The following is a 25568-nucleotide window of genomic DNA, read 5'->3' as shown; positions in this document are numbered from 1 at the left end:
TTGATGGTGCTCTATTTAAAGTGAATGCGGCTGTCTCTAATGCATAACTCCAAAATGATAACGGCAAATCAGTAAGAGACATCATAGAACGAACCATATCTAAGAGAGTTCGATTATGACGTTCGGACACACCGTTATGTTGTGGTGTTCCCGGCGGTGTCAATTGTGAAAGTATTCCGCATTTCTTTAAATGCATGCCAAACTCATAACTCAGATATTCACCTCCGCGATCAGATCGTAGAAATTTAATCTTCTTGTTACGTTGATTTTCTACTTCACTTTGGAATTCCTTAAACTTCTCGAAAGTTTCGGATTTATGTTTCATGAAATAGATATACCCATATCTACTCGGATCATCTGTGAAGGTTAGAACATAACGATAACCACCGCGCGATGCTACACTCATTGGTCCGCACACATCGGTATGTATGATTTCCAATAAGTCAGTAGCTCGCTCCATCATACCAGAAAATGGAGTCTTAGTCATTTTTTCCATCAGACATGCTTCGCATCTATCAAGTGACTCAAAGTCAAGTGATTCAAGTAATCCATCAGTATGGTGTTTCTTCATGTGTTTCACTCCAATATGACCAAGACGACAGTGCCACATATAAGTAGAATTATCATTTAATTTAATTCGCTTAGCATCAATGTTATGTATATGTGTATCACTACTATCGAGATCTAACAGAAATAAGCCATTTTTTCAGGTGCTCGACCATAAAAGATATTGTTCATAAAAATAGAACAACCTTTATTCTCAGACTTGAATGAATAACCGTCTTGCATTAAACAAGATCCAGATATAATGTTAATGCTTAACACGGGTACAAAATAACAATTATTTAGGCTTAAAACTAATCCCGAAGGTAGATGTAGAGGAAGTGTGCCGACAGCGATCACATCGACTTTGGATCCGTTTCCAACGCGCATCGTCACTTCATCCTTCAATAGTCTTCGTTTATTCTTTAGTTCCTGTTTCGAGTTACAAATATGAGCAACCAAACCAATATCAAATACCCAGGTACTAGTACGAGAACCGATGAGATAAACATCTATAACATGTATATCGGATATACCTTCTTTCTTCTTCTTGACAAGGCCGCTCTTCGGATCAGCCGGATACTTGGAGCAATTACGCTTCCAGGTGTCCCTTTTCCTTGCGGTAATAGCACTCGAGCATCGGGCTTAGGGACGTTCTTAGGTTTCATAGGAGGCGTGGCGGCTTTCTTGCCACCCTTCTTGAATTTTCCCTTAGACTTGCCCTGTTTCTTGAAACCGGTGGTCTTGTTGACCATCAACACTTGGTGCTCTTTCTTGATCTCAATCTCAGCAACTTTTAGCATGCCAAAGAGTTCGGGTAACTCTTTGTTCATGTTCCGCATATTGTAGTTCATCACAAAGTTCTTGTAACTTGGTGGCGAGTGATTGAAGGACACGATTAATCCCCGGTCTGTTAGGAATCACTATTCCCAAGTCACTGAGTTTCTTCGCATGCCCGGTCATGGCGAGCATGTGCTCACTAACGGAGCTGCCTTCTTCCATCATGCAGCTGAAGAAGTGTTTCGATGCTTCATAGCATTCCACGGCCGCATGAGTTTCAAATATAGCTTTCAGCTCATTGACCAACTCATGAGGATCGTGGTGCTCAAAACGTTTTTGAAGATCGGCTTCCAGAGCTGCACAGGATGGCACACCGAACTTGAGAGTACCGAGCTTTCCGAGTCGCGTAAACATTTTTTACTTCATCGGTTTCGGTTTGCAGGAGGGTCACCTAGCGGTGCATCAAGCACATATTGCGGATTTCCGCCAGAGAGGAAGATCCTCACATGACGGAACCAGTCGGTGAAGTTGCTACCGTTGCTCTTAAGCTTTTCTTTCTCTAGGAACTGGTTAAAATTGATTGGAGACGCCATCTCTACAACATATATTTGCAATAGTTTAGACTAAGTTTATTATAAATTGAGTTCAAATTTTAATTCAGCATAATTAAAAATCTAGGTGAACTCCCACTCAAAACAATCCCTCGCATTGTCTTAGTGATCACACGAACCAAATCCACCACACCTAAGTCCGATCATCACGAGACAAGATGTAATTTCAATGGCGAACACTCGAAGTGTTCATCATATCAATCATATGATTCATGCTCTACCTTTCGGTATCACGTGTTCCGAGACCATGTCTGTACATGCTAGGCTCGTCAAGGCCACCTTAGTATCCGCATGTGCAAAGCTGGCTTGCACCCGTTGTATGCACTTGTTGATTCTATCACACCCGATCATCACGAGATGCTTCGAAACGACAAGTCTTGGCAACGGTGCTACTAAGGATGAACACTTTATTATCTTGATATTTTAGTGAGGGATCATCTTATAATGCTACCGTCGCGATCTAAGCAAAATAAGATGCATAAAAGGATTAACATCACATGCAGTTCATATGTGATATGATATAGCCCTTTTATCTTTGCGCCTTTGATCTTCATCTCCAAAGCACGGACATGATCTCCATCATCTTCGGGCATGCACGAGGGCAGCAGTCCGGATCGGAGAGAAGCACCGGCGGTACTCTTGTCGGAATTCTAGTACCGATGACTCAGCGTCTTTGCGATCCTCCATCGACGTGGCCGGCACCGTGGCGCGGCACGTCGGCGCACGGGCACGACGGCCGGGCCGGAGACCGGCGGGGGAGTCTCAGGGCGACGCGGGCGTCGCTTTCGTCCCAGTGGGCGGCAGCGTCCACCACCACCACCGATGGAGCGGCAGCCTCGCGCGATAATTCATCCACAGGATGGAAGATTCCGGCTAGCTCGCCGGGGCACTGGACGGGACGGCCCACGTCAAGTTTTTGTCTCCGTGTCGTCGAAAATCCTTTCTCCATCACGCGCTCACGCACGCACGGGCGTGCGAATCCCGAGACGCAATGAACCGCCACCACTATATATACGGACGCATCAGACGGCGCCAGGATTCAGAGCATTTCCGCCAGACGCAAACTAGAGCGAGAGGCGCGCGCACCTCCTGCCTGCGTGGCCGCTTGCCGTCTTCCTCTCTTCTGCTCCACCTCTCTCGCTCCACTACTTAGCTGCTCTCTCTTCTGCTCTCTGCTCCTCTGCTGCTACTTTGCTTAGCCAGAGGCCAGGAGTTCTGCTGACCTGCCTGGTGCGTTTCTCAATTCCCTCCCCTGCCCTGGTTGCCTATCTATGCACTTACATTTCTCCGTTTGATCGCCGGTTAAGTTTTGCAGTAATGTCATCTCACTTGTACTATATATATGAGAAGTAGCAGAAAAAATCGATGTAGGGATTACTACGATTGAGCTTCAGCAATTTCCTAACCTCAACATGCATGCTTGATGCATATTCATATCATGTACTTCTTGGGTAGTGTTATTTGTTTTTCTTGGGTAGTGGTAGCTACTAGCCACACCCACATAACATATTGTTAATTGGGTAGAGTACCTATTCTGACCAATACAATAGAGAAATGTTGCTGGTAGGGACATTAGGCAGGGGAATCAGCTTTCCATACGTATGGTTCATGTAACTGACAGCGACGTATTTTTTTTTGGAGCAACCGGCAGGAGCACTGCCTCTTCATTAAGCAAGGGGAAAAAACGAACCAAAACTGTACAGGGAGGCGTATGTTTAGATTAAGGTGGTAACATAGCAAAAACCCACCAAAAAGGCAAAAAAACTAATCTGGTTCGGGCAGGATGGCTGGCCCGAAGATGGTAAAGGCGCGCTCACGCTGTGCAATGTCTTCCCTAGCAAGATCCGCAACCTCCGGGTATGTGAGCCGAAGGCCGGTGAAGATACGACGGTTCCTTTCCTTCCAGACGTTCCACATAACATAGAGTAAACGCCCGCTGATACGTCTTTGCTCTTTGCGAGGCTTTCCGGTAAGCATGTCGTCCCACCAATCTGAAATGGAGATGAAGGAGGATCTGGAGTCGGCGGAGTCATCATTATCCCAGGATTTGGCCATGTTCCAGATGGCGACGGAAAAGGGGCAGTCTTTACAGAGATGCAGCGCCGTCTCGGGCGCACGTCGACAAAGCGGACAGACAGGCAATGGTGGAGGCAGGAAAACTGAATCAGGGGGGCCAAAGTGGAAAAAACATCTATTAGGGGGGCCGGAGCGAAAAAATCTGTAGCATCTAGCTGTATTTTGGCATAGAGAGGCAGGGATCTAGGCGTAAATACAAAATCTTAGGGGGGGCCAGGGCCCCTGCTGGTCCCCCCCTATCTCCGCCAGTGCAGACAGGGTCATGGGTCCAACCTCGGATGGCTAACATGACAGCGACGTATTTGTGTTCATCAGTACTGCACAAAACATAGGTTAGCTATATGCCAAGAGGATGCATGCAGTCATGCAGAAAGCGTGGAACTTAATGTAGCAGAACCCATTTGCAGATCATGTAATCGAGTCTCATCCAGAACCCTGCACCCTTCGGTCTTATGTGGTCGGCAGTGATGAGTGGTCCTCTGTTTTTGAACTGCATGCGCAAGAACTTGCATTTCACCATCATGTGACGCAATACTAGACAACGGGCCATATATGCTATTTTTCGTTTTTTGAACGGAGGCCATTGCCATATATGCGAGCTAGGGACAAGGATAATGAGGATATTTGTTCCGCTCCAAGAATTTGTGGAATCGTTCCGTGAGCCCACTTGCTGAAAGAGTCAAATTCTGACATGAAGTATGAACACAAACAAGATCCTATCCTAGTTATCCGAGAGGCTGGGACAAGATTTCGGTATATTACATGTACCCGCTAAAATATCTGCTTGGGTTTTTGTATAAGTCTGCGGTGCTTACCAACTTAGAAAGGAACTTGATCTTGAGAGAGTACATCATCTCTGCTTCTGACGAAGTAGAAATACCGAACCTTCTTATCTTGAGGTACATCAAAACCATCAGCACCACCCATTTCTTTTGGGAAGGACATACGGTAGACTAGTAGGATAATTTCATTGTAGTAGTCGCAAACTTGTCCTGGTTAGAACGAGAAGGCTGTGATACTTGTTAGGAGCCTGGGCCAGCAAGAACTATCTCTTTTATAGCTTGGTCCCAATGATTATTCAGTAGTAGGGTTCCGTACAATGATTTGTCTTCGAGCCTTTTTCATACTTCAATTTCCATCAGCTATAATCAAAGATGACTGTGGTGGAAGTCAACTTCACAGTGACATTCGTTTCTGAAATTTAATCATTGTCCACTTTTGTGGAAATATCTTGGTATTTATATTTTCATCAGATCCAGTGTGCCCAAACTAATTTTAGGTGCCCTTATTTTCAGGTACGCAGTATGTCGACCTCACAGTTTCAGATATATTTCTGGTGCTTTCTCCTATTGGCCAATGTTGGTATATCCACATCCTTACCTCTGGAAAGAGATGCACTCCTGGATGTCAAAAGTCATCTACATGATCCACAAAATTACCTAATCAACTGGGATCAATCTCACCCGGCGTGTGAATTTTACGGCGTAACGTGTGATAAAATTTCTGGTGAGGTCACTGGAGTATCACTCTCAAATGCCTCACTATCAGGCACAATATCACCATCATTTTCTATTCTCCGCCAATTAAATACTTTGGACCTCAGTGCAAATTCCCTCACAGGCATTATTCCTGGTACACTGACTAACTGCACAAATTTGCAAGTTCTTAATTTGTCAGTGAACAGTTTAGCAGGCCAATTGCCCGATCTTTCATCGTTGGTCAAACTAAAAGTTCTTGATTTATCAACAAATAGTTTTTCTGGTGCCATCCCTATATGGATCAGCAAACTATCAGGCTTAACTGAACTAGGCCTAGGAGAGAACAATTTCGATAAAGATTATGTTCCTGAAAGCATTGGACTCCTGAAGAATCTGACATGGATATTTTTGGGGCAATGCAACCTTAGAGCATCTCCACTCGTTTGGCCTGCCCACGACGAAATCCGGACGAAACAACCGCCGGATTGGACGAAATAAAGTCGTGGGGAGTACCGTATTTCCAGTAGTCCACCCGGAGTTCGGCGAACATAGTTTAAATTCAAACAAACCATCGTCCCGCGCTACAAATACGGCCAGTTGATCGGCAAAAGGATCAGCAAAAGGATCAGCCACAGATCGGCGATAGGAGGGAACTTACACGGAAACAGGCTCATCGGCAGTCCCGGCTGGCACGGCGGTATCCGACGGACCAGTTTCCTCACACGCCGTGGTCGAAGCGGCGGCAGTCAACGTCGAAGCAGCGGCAGTCGACGTCGAAGCAGCGGCAGTCGACGACGTAGACGGTGAGGAAGACAAGGTAGCAGCCGGCGGAGACGACGAAGAACTGGCCGGAGTGGGTCGGAGGATGTCGCTGCGGTGGCCCTGGTACCAAATCCTCGTCTCCTCGTCCATCAGATCCGTGTTCCCGCCCATCAGAAACGCCAAGTCAGTGTTCCTCTTCTTCACCGCCGCCGTCGTCTTCAGCAGGGCGATCCGGACGCCTTGGTTGGCGAGCATCTCCCGCCACCTGCCGTCGAACTTGTCGTCCCTCCCGGCGGCGTGCGTCCTCGCGTCGGCCCAGCACTTGTCGAACGACGCCTGCAGCCCGTCGGCGGGATTGCCCGTCTTTTTGAGCTCTTTGAGCTTCTTCTGGCCGAGTTCCGGGCGCCCATCCGCCGAGCCAGCCGCCGGAGCGTCGGGGTTGTACTGCTCGGTCTTGCTCTTCGAGAGGTTCTTGCGGGTTTCTGCCCCCTTCCCGCACTTCTCGATGCGGGCGTAGACGTTCAGGAACTTGAACTGCATGCCGGTGTCGTCCATGTACATGTACAAAGCACGGCGCAGCTGGGGAAAAAGAGTACGGCGATACGGGTCAGCTCACGACGATCTACACGGTGCACAGCTAACCTCGGTGATGCAGGGTCGACGGAGCATACCTTTTGCTCCAAGTCCGCTCATCGGCCGTTCTTCGATCTCCTCCTGTATGTCGTGCCATTTGCTGCACGCCGTCTGTATGATCCCCCAATGGGTGGCCATTGCCTTGTCTCCCCGGTTCATGTTCGTCTTGCTGAAGTAGGGATCGACGAGTTTGCGAGGCACTCCTCTTCCTTTGGCATCCATTTGATACGCGGTTCGGCAGGCGGCGAGTCCTTCTTCCTCTTCTTCTTTCCCTTCGACAGGTTGGCGGCGGCTTTAGTTGGCTGTTCTTCTTCTTCGTCTTCTTCTTCGATGGCTTGGCTTCCGTTGGCCACATCCTCCACATACTCGTTGCGCGCCGCGACAGCTGCCGTCGCCCTCGCCTCCTCTTGCGTGAAGAACCCCGGGCTCGCAGCGGCGGCCATGGAGCCGGAGGTGATCATCTCGTGGATCTCCTCATCGTTCGGCGCCGCCATCGCACCGAACGGGAGCGGCCCTCGTCGCAGGGCCGGCGAGGTGCCCTCGTACTGGTTCCCGCTGCCGACGTCGAGCTCGGGCGCCGATGGCGTGAACCTGGACGGTTGGACGTAGGCGCCCTCTTGGAACATGGCAGGCGGCGACGGCGAGTAGATCGAAGGGGAGAAAGTCGACGGGGAACTGCTTGTACCTTGCGTCGGCCATTGGCCGGGGAACATGGCGCCGCCGCCGCCGTGAGCATGGCCCATGCTCATGGCCATGCTGATCTTCCTCGCTTGTTCGTCCTGGGCCGCCGCCCTCTTGGCGGCGGCTTTTTTCTCCCTCTCCACCCTGCCGCTTGTTTCGACCTGGCGCCGGATCTCGTCCGCCGCCCACTCTGCGTTCGACAAACCCGGCGGCCGCTCCTTCTTAGCCCGCGGCTTCCTCGCCTTCGGCGGCATGGTGGTGGACGAGAAGACGAGGAGGAGAATGGTGGTGGACAAGAAGACGAGGACGGGAACTGGAACTGGAAGACGAGGAGGAGAATGGACAAATTCGGTGGGAGAGTTTGGGGATATGCAAGCAAATTGGAGGGAAATCGACAGGATTTGGCTTTCCTGTCGCCGACTACGAGGGTCCACACGACATTTCGCGCCAAATGCTTTCGTCCGGAGTCCCCGAGCGCGCCCCGGGGGACCGGGGATGGCGTGGGCTCGCCGGATGGATGAAGGGCCAAATCCGGACGAAAACGAGGAACCGGGGGCGCGACTGGGCCGAATTTCGCCGTCCGGATGGGAAAAACGTCGCTCGGGGGCCTCGTCGTGGAGACGAGTGGAGATGCTCTTAGAGGAGAGATACCAGCTTCAGTCTTTGACTTGGACTCACTTGGGACTCTGGACTTCTCACGCAATCAAATGACCGGTGTGTTCCCGAAGGCAATATCCAACTTGTGCAACCTGTGGAAGATTGAGCTCTACCAGAACAACCTGACTCGTGAAATTCCTCCTGAGCTTGCACAGCTGACGTTGTTATCTGAATTTGATGTGTCTCAGAATCAACTTAGTGGTGTACTGCCCAAGGAAATCGTTAGACTGAAGAAGCTTAAGGTCTTCCATATATACAGGAACAACTTTCATGGTGAGCTCCCTGAAGTACTTGGGGACTTGCAGTTTCTTGAGTCATTTTCAACCTATGGAAATCAGTTCTCAGGAAAGTTCCCTGCCAACCTTGGCCGGTTCTCATCACTCTATGCAATTGACATATCAGAGCACTATTTTTCTGGTGAGTTTCCAAGGTTTATGTGCCAAAACAACAATCTGCAGTTCTTGCTGGCTTTGAGCAACAACTTCTCAGGTGAATTCCCCAGCTCTTACACTTCTTGCAAGACAGTAGAGAGGTTTAGAGTAAGTCAAAATCAGTTCAGTGGGAGCATTCCTCATGGTATGTGGGGATTGCCTAATGCTGTGATAATTGATGTTTCTGACAATGGATTTGTTGGAGGTATATCTTCTGATATAGGCATTTCAGCCAATCTCAGTTGCTTGTTCAGAACAACAACTTATCTAGTAAACTTCCAATTGAGTTGGGAAATCTCTCTCAGCTGCAGAAGCTAGATGCTTCCAACAACATATTCTCTGGCCAAATCTCTGCACAGATTGGTAATCTGAAGCAACTTTCATACCTGAATTTGGAGCACAATGCACTGGAAGAGTCAATACCAGCAGAACTTGGTCTCTGCAACAGCCTAATTGACCTTAATCTTGCAGAGAATTCTCTGTCCGGCAAAATTGCAGACACACTTGGCTCCCTTTTGGTGCTGAATTTACTCAACCTATCTCATAACATGATCTCTGGTGAAATCCCTGGAGGACTGCAGTGCTTGAAGCTAAGTTATGTTGATTTCTCTCACAACAATTTGTCTGGACCAATCTCTCCACAGTTCTTGATAGTAGCTGGAGATGATGCATTTTCTGAAAATTCTGACCTTTGTGTCAACGACACTTAAGGTTGGCGGCAATCGGTCACCAGTTAACCTTCTTGCCAATGGACCGGCAACCATCATAACTTCTCACGGAGACGGCTTTTTGCTGTGCTGATCATGGTGTCAGCTTTGGTTGTTCTCCTATCTTCACTGGCATGTCTGAGATATGAAAATAACAGGCTTGAGGTTTTCAACTGAAAGCAAGACACCGAGAGTGGTGATGACAGTGTCTCAAAGTGGGTTGTCGAGTCCTTCCATCCCCCAGAAGTCATTACATCAGCTGCTTTGCCAGTTCCTAGGGTTGCATAGCTCCTTGTAAGTTCTAGACATTGTCACTTACATTGATTTATCTTTACATATTTGTAGTTAATAATGTCGTAATGACTTAACAGTTAGTCCTGTGTATGAGTAATGTATATATTTTGTCAGGGCTAGTCAGCTAATCTAGCATTCATCTTAACCTGTCCTGGTAAATAACAGTGCCAAATGAAAGATGAACTAATTACTGAATTTGGATTATTAAAACAGTATGGTTTATATAGAGTAGTATTTGTCACTTGATATCAGTTTCTGTTTTTTTTTTTTTGCGAGTAGATATCAGTTTCTGTTAATGGATGCAGTTTGCCTTTTGGGTATATAATTTTCTTACACATTTTTGGTATCAATTAGTATTAAAGTTGACCTATTCATATACATATTTGATTGATAAACTTGGCGAGTGATGCATCAGCATTACGCTTTATGCAGTAACTCCCGGATGTCTTGTGCGTATTTATGAAAATTATATAGTTGTCAGATGCATATATATTAAAGATACAAGTCTGAAGATTTGAGTCTTACATCAGCTTATATCTGAAATGCAGGGCAACAGAGAAGAGCAGTGTTAACAGCCTTGTGTTGTATTGCTAGAGTTGTTTACTGGGCGTAGCTCAGACAGACCAGCAGTTTAACATTGAACTGGATATTGTGTCCTGGGTATCATCGCATTTTGGTGGAAAAAAATACTTCAGATGTTCTTGTTCCAAAAGTTAGCTACTATGTATCAGAAGACATGATAAAAGATCTCGAACAATGCCATTGTGTGCACTATTCAAGTGCCTTCTGGGCGATAAGTGTGGAAATGCTTATCGACATTGTCACTACTACGGTAACATGGAGGGCAAAGAACAAGAATAATAAGTAGGGGCAGGTAACCTTTTCTTTGTAAGATGCCACCATCAACAAGACAAGGACCTACACCCCGGAGCAGCCAATTAGGACCTTAGAATGTCTTACTAGTGAGCATGAAGCCAGTATACACTGTTAGCATAATTTGAAGGTGTAGTAGCTCTCATAGCTTGTCCATATAGGTCATGTGCCATGCAGTTTCTGTATAAACTCAGTCCTGTACCTTGCAGTTTCCAATTTAATTTTATGAGCATCATTATGATATGATGTAATGAACTGCAGTGAAAGGTCATGAAAGTTAGCAGTCTTGACACTCTGAATGAGCTCACATTTTTTGCCAAAGAGGAACATGCCATTGTATAATTCTGACAGAATTGTGCTGATCATTCAATAACACTCTTTTCTGTTTCATGTTAGTCATTCTTCAGAGTTTATTCAGAGAGGACTAGAAACAACCCAATGGGTCATTATAGACGATCTAACTATAAGAAACTCCCAAGTCTTTGTGGAACTGATCGGCTTCCGGTACGTGGACATCAGAGAAAAATGATACAGTACAGATATTCAACCGCTATTCTACACAAGACTAGTACATGCTCTAGCTGACAGTTTTGAATGGAGCAGAGGCCTTCAGGCTATCCACAATGTCAGTCACAGAGCCTATACCCACTGCCACTGAGATCATCAGGCAGGTCATGCTCAAACCTTGCAGGAGATACCACTTCGCCCCCTTGGTGATCTTCCCCTGGGAAATGTGCATGCTGACGGGGAAGTACACGGTCAGCGGCTAGAAGCTGAACGCACCGAGGAGCCCTAGCACCGCGTTGAAGTACGGTATCATCATCGCCACCACAGTTGTTGCGACAACTATGACGGTCCGCAAGACAAGCTTGTAAGGAGCGACGGTCACCGAGCCTCGTTGCATGAGCTGGATGCTGATGGTGTATATGCTGCTGATGAACTTGGTGTCTGGCCACCGGGAGACAATCCACCTCTCCGCTGTAGCAAATATGGACTGTGCATAAACCTGCATTGAGGAAAGAATTTAGCTCAAGCTGCTAACAGTAGATCTGCAAGGTTTCACTTCATGCAGCTCAGCTCGTCAGATGTTTGGTAAATGCTGTTCTGAATTTCTAGCTGAGGTGGAGGATGAGGCACATGTTGGCAATGTCGACGAGCCAGAAGGGCCCTAATCCGGAGGCCTTCAGGATGTTGTCAGGAGCATCTGAACCAAATGCGGCATATCCAGCGCAGCCAACAGAGATATAGAACACGGTGGTGGCTCCAATTCCATACATTGCTGCCTTCTTCATAGTCTTGTGCTCAGATGGCGGTGACTTCAATGTATCTTGCAACCAAAACAAGTAATGAGAAGTTAGAGCGTCAGAATCATCATCATCGTATCATTACTGAAACATTAGAGTTCTGAACAAACGTATCACTACTGAAATTAGAGCGTCTGAATCATCATTGTTAAATATAAATACACTGCCTAGTCTATTTCCATCAGTTCGGACTTTTGGTTCAATTGGCTAGTGCAGCAATCTTTCATTGTATTAGAGCCAAGAGGTCTCAAGTTCAAGACCCTGCTCACGCAGTTTTAAAAACAAAAGAGAAAAGATTCTGCGGACCGCACCGAACCCACGCTAAGGATTAAAATAGGCTAGACGTGAGGGGGAGTGTTAAATATAAATACACTGCCTAATCTATTTCCATCAGTTCGAACGTGTAGGCAAAGGCAATGTTCCCCAGGGCAAGAAGCACGTCAAGAAGCACGTCCCACATCTTCTTGCTGGACGACACCGCAGCAGCGCCCTGAATCCTGCCACTGGGGTGGCCACCGTGAGACACCCACTCCGCCACCGATAGCGCAAGTGCGATGAACGAGTAGGCGAACGACATGACCGCGGCCACATCCGACAGCCACGTGATGTGCTCCAGGCCGGGAACTGGGACAGCACCACCTGGACTATGGTGAACGCAATCTGACCTCCTGATCACACTTCACAAGACAGAGCACAGAAAACAGAATTCAGCATGGTCCTGAATGGTACCTTGTCACAAAAGCTTGATTCGTGAGGAACTGGATTGAACTTTTTTGCTGTTACTCACACCATGCTGATGGTTGCGGTGATGGTGTAGCCGACCATGGTGCCCCACAGGTTCACGTACTGGGCGATTCCGCACATGAACACCTCTATAGTACCCAGGGGCGAAGCTCCCAGTAGGGCAAGGTAGGGCAGCTGCCCTACCTTATTTTTGGTGAATATATTTAGATGTGCGTGTTTTTTCTGAAAATTTTGAGTGATCATACATCGAAAACGGATTCTGGATGAGAAAGTTATGCATGTTTCAGTAAACACTGCGTAAAATCGATTACAGATCAAAAACAGACAATTTTTACCTCCAAATATAAACTCATATTCTAGGTTCAATGTGAATAATATTGCTTGTATTACAGAGATTTAACATTGAATGTACCCTAGTATATACAAGATAAGCTCGAGTTATTCATTATACATACTTGTAGAATTGAAGAATTTTAGATATTTGAAAGACACGTAATACGTTATTACTCCATTAAGATGACATAGGGTTTACCCGTGGAATTTTCTAGCAACAAAAGTAATCAAAATCGAGTTACGCATGGAACGAGGGATAATCAAACGTCTTGATCGTTTGAATTACATTATATTTTTTAAGATGTAAAGCTTTGTCGTTGAGTTAGCATTATTGTCATGTTTTTTAGGTTATACTTATAATCAAATATGTTTTTGTTTTTATTGTATTGAGATATTACTAATGTTCTTAGGACTATTTTCGTATTTGCATCGTTCAAAGTTCGCCCTACCTTAGATTTTTTTTCGTCCTACAGCGCCACCGTAAGACCTGAGAATTTTTTTGGTCATTGCCGTTGAGTTAATTAACCGAACAGGGGGAGGCGGGGTGCTCGCGAGCAGGGGGTACAACACGTACTGAGGTATGATCGGACGGCGTCCATGTAGGTGCGGTTCCGGGTGCCGGTGAGGTCCAATTCGGTGCCAGTGTTTTTAGCGGTGTTTAGGCCGGTTTTGGGGTATTTTTTTCGGCCTCGATGAAAACACCTCAAAATGCTCCTGGGCTGTTCGGGAGGGCGGTTTCGACCCATTTAGGCCTGACGAAACCGGCCGAAACCCGTCGGGCTGGGGTGGAAGGAAAACGCGAGCCCCCCTCCCCCTCGTGTTTCTGCGTGGCGGCGAGAGGGCGACGCGGGCGAGAGGGAGGAAGACGACGTTGGTCGCCGCTCCAAGACCACGTCGCCGCCGAAGCTCCCTCGACGCTCCAAGACCACGCCGCCGACGCGTCCCCCTCTCAGGTACCTACTCTCTCCTCTCGACCTCACCGCCCCCAACCTGGCGCCCATAGGCCGTAAATCGGCCCGCGCCCAAAAAAAATTATAGCCCCGCGCAGTTTGCAGGTTCTGCTGGAGTAGCGATTTCTACCAACAGGCTTTTTCATTTCCCCAGCCCGTTTGTCATCAAGAGAGCACCCAGTAGAGATCCCCGGCCCAACGCGAAGCAGGTTCCGTTTTCGTACGCCCGTGTCATCGTCGCCGCGAACCAGCCGTCTTTGGCGACATACCGCTTCGATCTGAAAAAGCGCTCGCGTCGCAACCGTACCAGCCGCTGTGCGCCGCCACCAACGGCTGCTGTTCAAACTTGCCGCCGCCGTGGCAGTGGCGGCTCCAGGAATTGGAGCCTGGGTATTCATTGCAAAAAAATTCTAAATGCAATACGTAAACTATAACAATTGGTAGCAGTAGTATATATCAGAGGACTACTGTATATGATAACAAAAAATTCATTCAAGTAACAATCAATAAGGAAAAGCCATGACACCTTAATTCCATACGAAGTACAAATAGGTACAATAAAAATTCAGCATTGAGGCATTACCTCTTGCTTGAAGAATTGATCAAATTACAAAATAACTTTGCGATCGCCTTGTTGGAAAAGATTGATGATATCCTCGTCCCTAACTTGATTGAAGAACTCTCTCTCAATAAATGTAACCATACAATTGTTCAAGTACTCATCACCCATCTTGTTCCTTTGCTTATTCTTCACATAGTTCATCTGTCTTTTTTTGCTTTTAAAGCCTTTTCCCATAATGCAAATCTACTACTGCTGCTAGCAGTACCCTTTTTCTTCATCTACGTTACGAAGAAACACAGGAAATTGAGGGGAAATTAAAATATATCTAGGAAATAAGGGTTAGGGTACTATCATCTACAAAACATGAAGAATATCAAATTAGGGGAAATTACCTGTACAACAGTCCGGTCGCCGTCCCCTGCTGTGCTGGGTGCCGCAGCTTCGTCGCGTGCTACTGGGTGCCGCAGCTTCGATCGATCTGGTCTGCTCTCTGCTGGATGTCTGTCAAGGTGTGCCGCCGCCCGCCGCCCGTGCCTCTCTGTCTAGTTTCGTCGATTGAACCGGAAGGAGCCAGGAGCGGAGCGACGGTTCAGCTAGCGGTCAACTGATCGTGATTGATCGTGGACGTGGGGTGGGCTAGGCTGACACAAAACTGGGCTTGCCCTGGACTCTAAATCTCTAGACCAGCCAGCCACGTATATTACATGTACATAGAAATTTTTTGGGCCAAATCATTGGTATTCCATGGAATACAGGGGCATACCCCCAGCGCCGCCTCTGCGCCGTGGGTGGAAGCAAGCAAGCCCCTCCGCGTCGGCGCCGACACGGCGGCACGCAGGGTGACGCGGCCACAGCGCGGCGACGCGCTCTCCTGTAGAAGCCGCGCCGACCAAGGAGGCAAGCAGCGTCCTTTCTCTCCTCGCTCCAACCCTTGTTTCTTCCGCCGGTCAAAGCTCTCAAAGGTCGGCAGCGAGCTGACACACGTACGGCGTAGTGGTGCACGGACGCGCGTCGCTCCTGTGTGCTGTGGTCTGGCTGGCTCAGCCTAGGATACCGAGCCGGAGTGCCATGCGGTCTCTCTAGCAAAGCTGCCGGGAAGACGGCCACACATACACACACTCGATGGCCGCACCGCTCTACTGCCGCCCAAAGCCAGTACAACGGACACCGCGATACGACTACGCCGACGATACCACGTGTACGTACCTCGCCTCTGCGTACGTCCCAAACCCAGTTTTCTATTCCGCCGGACGACACACGCTGGCCCAGAACCACCAGTGTGTGTCCGTACATCGGCGGTGCTACCACCTGTAGTCTAGTACAATGATGTAGGGATAGGTGTTCTCAGATCTCGATGCTTTTCTCCAACAAAAGCACTGTGGTAGATCCGGGAAGAAACCTAGCCACTTGCTCACTTTTGTTGCAAATCTTGCTGCTCCGAGCATCTCCATTTTAAACACCAAAATAAATTTCCTTTGCAGCGTGGACAGACTAAGAGACGTAGACACATTTTAGTTGTAGATATATCTATTTTAAGATCAAGTAATATAGATCGAAAAGAGTATCATTTTAGGACTGCAAGTGCATCCAACACTAGCTCCCGCAAACATAATTTACATAACTGAATCTCAAAAGTTCACATTTCTTACAAAATAAACAGAAACATAGAGATAATTCAGGGCGGTGCTGCCGGCAGGTCTAGTCCTCTATGCCAGGGTCGATGGAAAACTGCGGAGGTGGCCACACATTTGTAGCCAGAGGAGGGGAGGCAGCTATTGTGGAACAGACGGTGTCGCGGCGGCTGAGACAGTTGGATGGCCCTATGGAGGCCAACCCACTTCACATGCTCCTCATGCTTGGAGAGCTCAATGGCGTGCGCGATGGACTCCTCCTTCATCAGCGGCGGCGCGGCAGCCTCCATTGGTTTGTAGTTGTGGTCGTCCTTCGGCAGCCAGGGCAGCAGGTCCACGTACCGCGCGTCGGTGTCATGCTACTGCGACCATTCATGTTGCCCAACATGCGGGGTTGGGAATGTGTACCCCACTCATGCCTCCTCTTCCAGCTCCGGTGGAACCTCCTTCATCGGCGGCATGTGGAGCGGCGCCGCTTGCGCCTAGTAGTCGACGTCACCTTCCACAAGGGAGTACAAGTGGGCCACAAGGATCGACGCCACGTCAAACTCGATGTAGACGCGTCGCTCACAGCGTGGCACAAGAAGTGGTCGAGGTGACCTGGGCGGAGGAGGACGGAAGAAACGGCGGCTGCTGCTGGAGCCTGAGCCGCCCGCCTAGTGGTGATTGCGACCGAGGCGAAACCAGCGGTCTCCCTTTGCCACGACCAGGAGCTTCGAAGGTCTAGACTAGGGTTTGGACCGGAGAAGCTTCCGAGACAGTTGACTGAGAGCGGGGGATGGGGCCTCCAAAGCTATATGTCTCCATTAAGGACAAGACGGTTAGCGAGCTGCGTGGATCCACGTCTGTTTCACTCCCTCGGTTGCTAACGAGCGGGTCTTGCAAAAGAAGTGAGGACATGCTTGGACGCCTGCGGCTATAGCAAATCCAACCAAAATTTGGGTGGAAAATGGGGATCAAACGAACATAGTCGACCACGTGGTCCGTTTGTGGGCCTCACCCTTAGTCCCCGCAGACAACAACTCACATACTCTGACCATTTGTGGGCCTCCGCTGAAGATGCACTAAGGGATTTTCTTATTTGTTGGATACAAAATGTTGGAATGAGAAAAATAAACGAATGTAATGTTGTGTCTACTCCTATCCTATATAAATTTATATGTAATTCATATAAAAAGCAAAGAATTCTAAAAGAGAGTTTGGGTGGATATTAGATTTCCTATGAAATCTATGCAAAGATTTTCTTAGAGAAAAATCCTTTGTAGATTTTTTTCTATAGGATTTAATCCTACAAATTTCTTGTGCATTTTTTTAATATCAAACAGGCCCCAGTGCTTTGTACAGCCTAATCCTGCTTGTACTTTTCTAGATGGTGTTTGCTGTCGGAAAAGCGAGCACGCTCGCTCACTCACTCAGCGGCCACTGAATCTGAAAGACCCCAGCTGGAAGTAACCCAGCCCAACGGGGCACGACGAAATAATTGGATCCTTGCAATGATGTGTTCATGTTCCTCCTCATTGGCACTTTGGCAGATGGCAGGTCACTCACCCAGCTCTGATCTCCATGCTCCCATGTGTTCTCCATCTGCACCAAGCAGCGCGGCAATTCAATGCTTGCTGCGTTGTTTGGTAGCGCTGTACCTGTACGTACATTACATATGCCCACACACGCCGTGCATCTTCCATGCTGGGACAGATAAGCACAGCAAGCAAACAAATCCGGATGATCAATCTAACTACTTTCTATACATGCTCAACTGCCCAATAGTGTGAATTGCCTGCCGAGTAGTTCAACCAATCCAATTTCATTACAGCAACAAAGATAGCGAATCGGCATCATCATATTCCATACCGAAACAAAGCAGCAGCGGTGGTCTGCTGGTCAGCAATCTAATGTTGGTTGCATCACCCCAGAAGATCACCACCGCCCGGAACAGTTCAACCACCATACAACATACATCATACTAAGCTACTGTGACATCACAATAGCCAATCCAAGTAACTCGACCAAACAGTTCTCTTGCCCAGGAAATCCACCTATACTGACGAATTATTAGCCACAAACCAAAAAATCGTTAGCCGCCGGGGAACAGCAGCAGCGAGTGCGCGCTGCGATAAGGCATGACGGCAAACACAAGGTGTAGTGGTTGGGGAACGGCCTAAGAGAGAGAGCATAGCTACCTTTACAAGCTGCTGCTATGTATGTATGGAGCTTGGGAGGAGTCTGTATCTGGTATACTAATTTCTCGGGGGTTCGGACGATATCTACACATCTCACGAGCTCGACAGCTTCGCGGTACTAGGCAGCGCCTTAGTCGTCGAGGCTTTCTTTGTCGAGTTGGGGGCCTCACCCCAATGCCACAGCATGCTCTCCCAGAAGCAGAACTTCTCGAAGCAGATCTTGAGCCTCTTGTCGGTGATGTTCCGCTTAAAGTGCCCGTCGATGAAGTTGGCCTTCTCGGCCTGCCGCCGCTCCCACTCCAGCCCGGCCTTCAGCCTCGACCTCAGCAGGCAGTAGCTCTGCAGCTTCTTGGGCATCTTGTCGTGCACCTTCCACCACCGGGTGTGCGCGACGTCGCTGGCAAACTCCCGCAGTATCGGGACGTTCCAGTTGCAGTCATAGTCCCGGAAGCACAGCCACGGCTTGCGGCCCAGGTAGTGAAGCACGTATAGGATCGGTGGGTCGGCGCCGAACAGCTGCGTCTTCTTCGCCTTCACCACGTCTTCATCACCCTCCCAGAAATGCTTCAGGAAGTTCATGTGCTTCGGGATCCGGTGCCACCACGTGAATATCTCGTTCAGGTAACCCTGGTCGCCGCCGTTGTAGGATGTGATCTCGTTGATGTGGTTCATCAGCAGCTGGAACGTGCAGTTTGAAGGCTCGATAACCATGACGCCGGAGTTGAAGAGTGTTGCATTGTTGCCGGTTGCAGTGATCTCTGGCATCGCAAACAGGAAATCAATGTTTCTCAGGATGAGGAGATCGGCGTCTATGAATATGATCTTGTCATAATCAGTGAGCTGCCAGAGCCGGAACTTGCTGTAGTTCCACTCGTTGTAAGCATCACGCTCAGCCTTTGGGTTCCGGATCCTCTCGATGATTCTGACCTTCCACCCTGCAGCTTCCAGGCCCTTCCGGTGGTGGTCACTTATGGTGGAATCGACAAGGATAACAAAGTCCCTTGTTGATCCTGCTTGACGAATGCTCTGAGCTGCTGCGATTGCACCGCAGACATACTCACTTGCTGAATGCAGTATGGTAGCGTATGCTTCTCTGCGTCTGTCTACCGAGTAAAGCCTTGCTGTAAAACAAAGGATTGGTGTCATTTATCAGAAATTTCAAAGTCATCCAGGGACAACCACTAAAAGATATAGAAGTACAATTTGATAATTTTGCAACAAAAGGTTGGCTTGGATGTGTGTCTATGATAAAGAGCGAGGAGATTGATATACATGTGTAACTGCCATAAAACTCTTGGATGCTAAAATCTTGGAAGCATTGTGGGAATTCAAATAAGAAAAACTTCAGACAATCAAGCAGATGGTAAACATTGCGCTCTGGATAATGGGGGTACTTAGTATATTTATGCGCAAAGCTATTGAGAAATGCAGACAGAAATCAACTCAAATTTTGCTTCGACTGAAAGCACATTATGCTAAAAAAGATCGCCATGCTTGTCTATGATGATGCGGAGGGATTTATATATGTTTCAACTGCCCCATGAGTCCCTTAGGTGAGACATGCTCGTAAAATTGTGTTTAAACTAGAAAGCTTCAGACAAACAACTAAATGGAAAGAATTTTCATTCAGATGGAAAGCTATTGGAACCGGCAGTCAACTTACATTTTGCTTTGAGTGGAACAGCAAGCTCACAGGATCCAATAGGGAGTCTAAGCTTCTCCTTTAATGCCTTCAAGTCAGGCTTGTATAGCCAAGCATTGCCTTCATGTTTCTTCAGATTCTTGCACGTGAAGAGGTTCGGAAGAGGGAAGCAATCAGTCACAAACATCACATGTACCCCACGATTGCCTCTTGCTGCAGTCACGGCCAATTTTGCCGCTGACAACTGCAAATGCAACCGAGCAACATCTCTTGACCAACCCCCAACTCGGGTACAGGGAAGCTTCACAGCAATAATATCAAAGTGTGTGCCTCTTGGAAAATTAGGCTCTGGAAGCGACGGACAAGATGGAATATCTGTTTCTTCCTCCTCATCAATCCATTCAGGATAGAGAGTCTGCCAGGTAATGCTTTCCTTAGCATGTTCCAGCCTTATGATCGAGAACTCGCTTTCTGGGAGCAACTGTGTCCAAGAACCGAACTCAGTGCTGTTAAAATTTAAGAGTCCGACCTTGAGCTTCAGCTCACCACCATTCAGATTTTCGATAGTTTTATACACATCCTCCCACTGGACATCCATAGAAGATACATACCGCGGATCAGGGATAGTCTTATCCCATATCCATCCAACATTGACAAAACTGAAAAGCATATAAGAATGGTCAGTTCCAGGGTAATATGCAGCATACGGAGTAAAATGCCAGCTAGGCCTAAAAGAGAACACTGTAAAGTCATGTTAAGGTTTCTTGGTATGAATACTCACCGAGAGTTGGACTGTAACTGATGCTCATACACAGATGGAGTATATAGGAGTGTCAGAAATGCAGCAGACATGATAGCGAAGAGCAGAAGTTGTAAGGATCTGAACTTGCAGCCGGAGCTTTTCTCTAGGACAAATACATCAAACTTTTCAACCTCTTTGAAACTTTTGCTTTTCTGGGTCCTTCTTTTAGCTGTGTCATCACTGAAGAAGCAATAGAGGAGAACAGTCTGAGACAACATCTCAATGCTGGAACATCAAAGTACTAATTCTTCTAAAGAGAAATTCAGAATGAAGCTAAAACGAGTCTTATTATGTGCTATAAATAATCTTTGTTGCTACTCCCATGAAAGCAGTAGAGTTATGTTTCTTAGCTTTCATTTTGTTATGCAGGAAGATGATTTATTTTCCCTTTTAACTTTTGTAGATGCTAGACAATCATCAGACACTGGAAGCTAAATGTAGGTAAGCCGAAAGGAAAACTATGTCTAAGACTTCAAAAAGGAAATCTAGAATAACTCCTGAAGAAATAAGTATGATTTCCAAAAATAAGCAGGTTATATTACTAATATATATTTATCTGAAATAGAAGTATCTCAACTTGTTTGCCAATGTCCCTTTCAGAACAACCTTTGTACCAAGATGACAACAAAGAAAGGCTAGAAGCTAGCATGCCCTGGTTCCTTCCTTTTCTTTCTCCCATTGCTTACCAGTACAAGGATAGCTTAGATAGTAGTTTCCTAGGTGATGATGTTTTGCTTTTCTTGGAGTTTGCATTAGGCTTATGCTCAGAAGGTTAAGAGAACCAGCCTTGCAACACTAAAACTAAAGTACTCGCGCATCTTTTGAAAAGGAGCAAATACAGTGTCTCATATTGGAAAGTGATCACAGACTAAAGCTAATTGCCAATTGAAGAGAAAAGGCTAAGGGTGACAAAAGTGCCGCACGTTTCTCCGCACCGAGAATTAAAAAAGATGAAGAAAATGAAAATCAGCGCAACTCCGCTATACCTCCGGACCCCTGCTTTAGTAATCCCATCTTTTAGTAAAGGAAAGCACCACTAACCACAAAGATTCTCGGTACCTAACCCCCCATGTTTCTTGGTCTCAAATCGAGAGCACGCTTAGCAATTTCAATGCCTTAATCCACGCAAAGAAAAGCTGCATAATCCCGGGCGTAGAAACGAATACGGTGTACTAGTGGTAATGCCATCAACATCAAGAAGACTGACCCCGGACGACAAGATTTGCTGAATTCCCTCCGTTCGCCGCGCACGGAAGAGTCAAACGCAGCAAAACCTGGCCATTTCCTACACGCTATGATCCCCATTTGTCACTCCTGGGTCACACAGGCACGAAGAAACTCTACTGGGGCGGGCTGTCCTGCTACTCAACGTGCCAAGCCTGGTGGTAGTGCCCACTGCGGACTGCACATGGAGCTAATACCTCAGGATGGAATTAATAGCATTTTAGTTACAAGGAGAGATCTTTGGGGTCAAACAAATTTTGCAGTGAGAAACACATGACCACCGACACCTGGTCCCACCATAACAGCAAAACCAGTTTACCGGAATTGTTACAGGGTAGCTAAATATGGGATCAAAACCGTCCCTGGAATTGTAAAGCCAGCCCGGATCAGTAAGAAGAGATACTGAGATAGGTAAATAAACCTAACGAATTCAGAGTAGTTCCAACACAATTATCATCAAACCAAAGCAAGGGAGATCATATCTTTGCTGCATCTGAAACCGGAAGTGGTAGCATATGGATGGATAGGTGGATATATACCATAAAGGCACATCAACCAACAACCACACCACCTAGAAGATCAGGGAAGTTAAGGAGGGGCATATGATGAACGAACGGCTGCCAAAAGGAAAGAACGGCATCTTGTGCAGGGCACAAGGCGGTACAGAGGGCACAAGATTATATATCATGATATGGCAGCATCACGCCACCGCCACCCTCCTCCACCAACGCCACAGAAGATAGCTTAATTAGCACATGGCGGCACATGACAAAGGGCACATCTGCAGATGGATTAGCACGCGAGCGGCATCTCCTCAAGCACAACCAGCTTAAAAGCAAGTACTGCACAGCGCATAGAAAAAGAAAAGAGTAGTTTTTTGTTTGGATCGAGATGGTGTTTGGGGAGGGAGGAGATCTTACGCTGCTCCGGCCGGCCGGTACCGCGCCTCCAGCGAACCCATGAGGGCGGCTCTCCTTCGCTGTCAGTTCTGCCTCAAGGCTCTTCCTGGGCTAGCTAGCTGTCTGCCTCTCCAGCGTCCAGCCTCAGGCCCACCGCACTGTCGCCGCCCCGGTTGCGCTGCTTCTCATCTGAAATCAGAGCACGGAGCAAGGGATGATTCGTGTGAGCTTGAGGTTCATCCAGGCAAAGAAACGCCCCCAATGCCACACAAGAAGGGGATACACAGATGGGCAGCCAAGCATGTGAACAGTTGTGGGGGATGAACAGTGCAAAGGGGGAGAAAATGAGACTGGAAAAATCAGTAAAAATCGGAGAGCAATGAAAAATAAAGTCGCAAACCAAATCTGGCACCTCCAAATCAAGCACCATGGAAATAAAAGTAGAAGAAAAAGTAAAGGGAAAAGAGCAAATCTGTTGCTCGGAGAGCGAGCAAGAACCCAGAGTCCAAATCGAGCAAATGGCGCCGGCGCACGGCCACCGGGGAACGAACCCCGATGAACAAGAACAGATCAAGCACCACCCGCAGGAAAACCGCATCCAGCCAGAGACGAAGCAAGCCAAGAACGGGCGGCACAAGAAGGGGAACCCATGGATGTGACAGGGGAGGAAGGCCGCGTACCCGGAGCGCAGCGGTGGAGGAGGACGCGGCTGCAGCAATGGCAAGAACAAGAACGGCAGGAAGAACCGCTAGTCGGTGGCGGGCGGTGGCTTTGTTTGTGTGGCTCCGGCTGCCTCTCTGCAAAGCTCTCACAGAAGAGGGGAAGCAGCGGCAGAGTTTTATAGAGAGAGAGAATGGAAAAATGTTACTAGAGGAAGCTTAGCGCAGAAAAGTGGTAAGCGAGAGCGGGTTAAGCAAGATGAAAACGGGGAGACGCGAGCGCGGCAATTTATCCCGAAAAACGCAGTCTTTTGCCGTTCCTCGGGTACGCTCCGTCGTGCACGGCAAGGGCCAAATCTTCCGGGGAGGGAGGGACCCGGGTTGATTAGGGCAGAATTGTTAGGCCGCCTATAAAAGAGGAGATAATCGTGACGTGTAGGAAAAAAAGGAAGCCGGCTAAAACGATCTACAGATATACTCCTCGGGTTAGAGATTATTATGGGAATAAATGTGTACCAAAGATGTGTACGGAAACATGGTAGGAGTAGTTAAAAACATGCTACCTTTTTATCAGCCGCAGATATGGGAAATGAAAACTAGTATAGTACTATATCTAGTGTTAGAACTTAATGACAACTAAATTCTTCTGGAAACTTCAAATGTGTATCTATCTTCCATAAGGAGGTCTGAGATTGAAAAAAAAATCAAGAATTCAGAAATATCCACACACAAAAATTGACGTGGTTCATGTTTGCGTCTTTCACATGTTTCTGTTGATCAGAAGAGAAGACATAGTATGAGTCTTTGGCAGCAAATTAATGTTGAAAAAAGCTTTTTCTTGGAGGACCAAACTTGGTTTTATACACGCGTCACAAAAAAAGGTTTTTTTTTCTAAAACTAAAATTTTATGTGTGAAGACTAGACAAGGACATGTACAAGTTAAAAATTGCATGGAGCCTCTATATATGATTTTGGTAGTTAATAACAATCTCTATGAACCAATGTTTTTATTGAGTTAAGTTATATTTAGAAGTTGTTTTCATAGCTAATGCTTCAAGACCATTTGTTGCATTCAAGGATAAAAAATTATGAACATATTGATATGCATTGAGCATTTGGCATCAAGATCAATGAAATATGGAATTCTTGTAAGAAGCTCAAAGGTTTTCTTTCTCTAGCTTATGGGTTAAAGGATGAAGGATCAAGATCTCGAGAATTTTTTTTTACAAGATAAGAATTCAAGATATACTAGTAAAAAACATGTACGGAAACATGGTAAAAAACATGCTACCTTTTATGAGCCCCAGATATGGGAAATGAAAACTAGTAGTATATCTAGTGTTAGAGCTTTGTTATGATTAAATTCTTCTGGAAACTTCAAATGTGTATCTATCATCCATAACGAGTTGTGAAATTGAAACAAAAATGTTTCAAAATTTCAAAAATATCCCTTTTTTGACGTGGTTCATGTTTGTGTCTTTCACATGTTTCTATTATCTGAAGAGAAGACATATTATGTGTCTTTGGAGACAAATTAATGTCGTAAAAATATTTTTCTTGGCGGACCAAACTTGTTTTTATATACACGAGTCACAAAAAGTCTTCTTTTTTCCTAAAACGAAAATCTATGTGTGAAGATTGAGATATGTACATGTTAAAAAGTGCATAGAGCCTCTGTAATGCTTCAATACAATTTGTTGCATTCAAGGATAAACATTAGAAGATATTGTTAAATTTGAAGTTCTTGTGTAGAGCTCAATTTTTCTCTCTAGCTTATGGATTAAAGCATGAAGGATAGAGATCTCAAAAAAAATATTACAAGAGAAGAATTCAAGATATGGTCCAAGTCGAGATCATGATGGTCTCATGCATTGACTTGAAGCATACAAGCAAGTAAATAATGTGTTATGCATCTCAATAGATTGTGATAGAATATGAGGACTATATACGAGGTTAACCGTGACAGACTGCAAAACTTGAATTCAATTTGGTTAACACAGAAAGCAAATGATTCACCTCATGGAATCAATTGATCGTGTGGTATGGTGAACTTTTATCAATAATGCTTTGTGACATAATCCAGAATATATATATGTGTTTGGTGTTTCTATG

At 46.7% G+C, this 25568-nt stretch overlaps 1 protein-coding gene and 2 pseudogenes across 1 annotated transcript; 1 reads left to right on the top strand and 2 right to left on the bottom strand.

The window, feature by feature from the left end:
* The first annotated feature begins 5310 nt into the window (after positions 1-5310).
* Positions 5311-10332, top strand: LOC124661511 (annotated as a pseudogene).
* A 533-nt stretch (positions 10333-10865) lies between these two features.
* LOC124661509 lies at positions 10866-12702 on the bottom strand (annotated as a pseudogene).
* A 5172-nt stretch (positions 12703-17874) lies between these two features.
* Positions 17875-23590, bottom strand: LOC124659543 (UDP-glucuronate:xylan alpha-glucuronosyltransferase 1-like). The gene is made up of 5 exons (XM_047197404.1): positions 23478-23590; positions 22819-22986; positions 20654-20854; positions 19894-20531; positions 17875-19351 (listed from the first exon to the last, which is right to left on the bottom strand). The coding sequence occupies exons 2-5, from the start codon at positions 22857-22859 to the stop codon at positions 18324-18326; spliced, it is 1908 nt and encodes a 635-aa protein (XP_047053360.1). The 5' UTR covers positions 22860-22986; positions 23478-23590; the 3' UTR covers positions 17875-18323.
* Positions 23591-25568: the final 1978 nt, after the last annotated feature.

The sequence above is a fragment of the Lolium rigidum genome, chromosome 6 (assembly GCF_022539505.1).
Source record: "Lolium rigidum isolate FL_2022 chromosome 6, APGP_CSIRO_Lrig_0.1, whole genome shotgun sequence".
Taxonomy (NCBI): Eukaryota; Viridiplantae; Streptophyta; class Magnoliopsida; order Poales; family Poaceae; genus Lolium; species Lolium rigidum.
This window is presented reverse-complemented; position numbering and strand designations above follow the sequence as displayed.

Coding starts and splice junctions, on each gene's coding strand:
- LOC124659543 (XM_047197404.1), bottom strand. CDS start 22,859: ATGGGTTCGCTGGAGGCGCGGTACCGGCCGGCCGGAGCAGC. Junction 20,855..22,818: donor TACCGGCCGGCCGGAGCAGC/GTAAGATCTCCT, acceptor TTGCTTCTTCAG/TGATGACACAGCTAAAAGAA. Junction 19,352..19,893: donor TGTTCCACTCAAAGCAAAAT/GTAAGTTGACTG, acceptor TTTGTTTTACAG/CAAGGCTTTACTCGGTAGAC.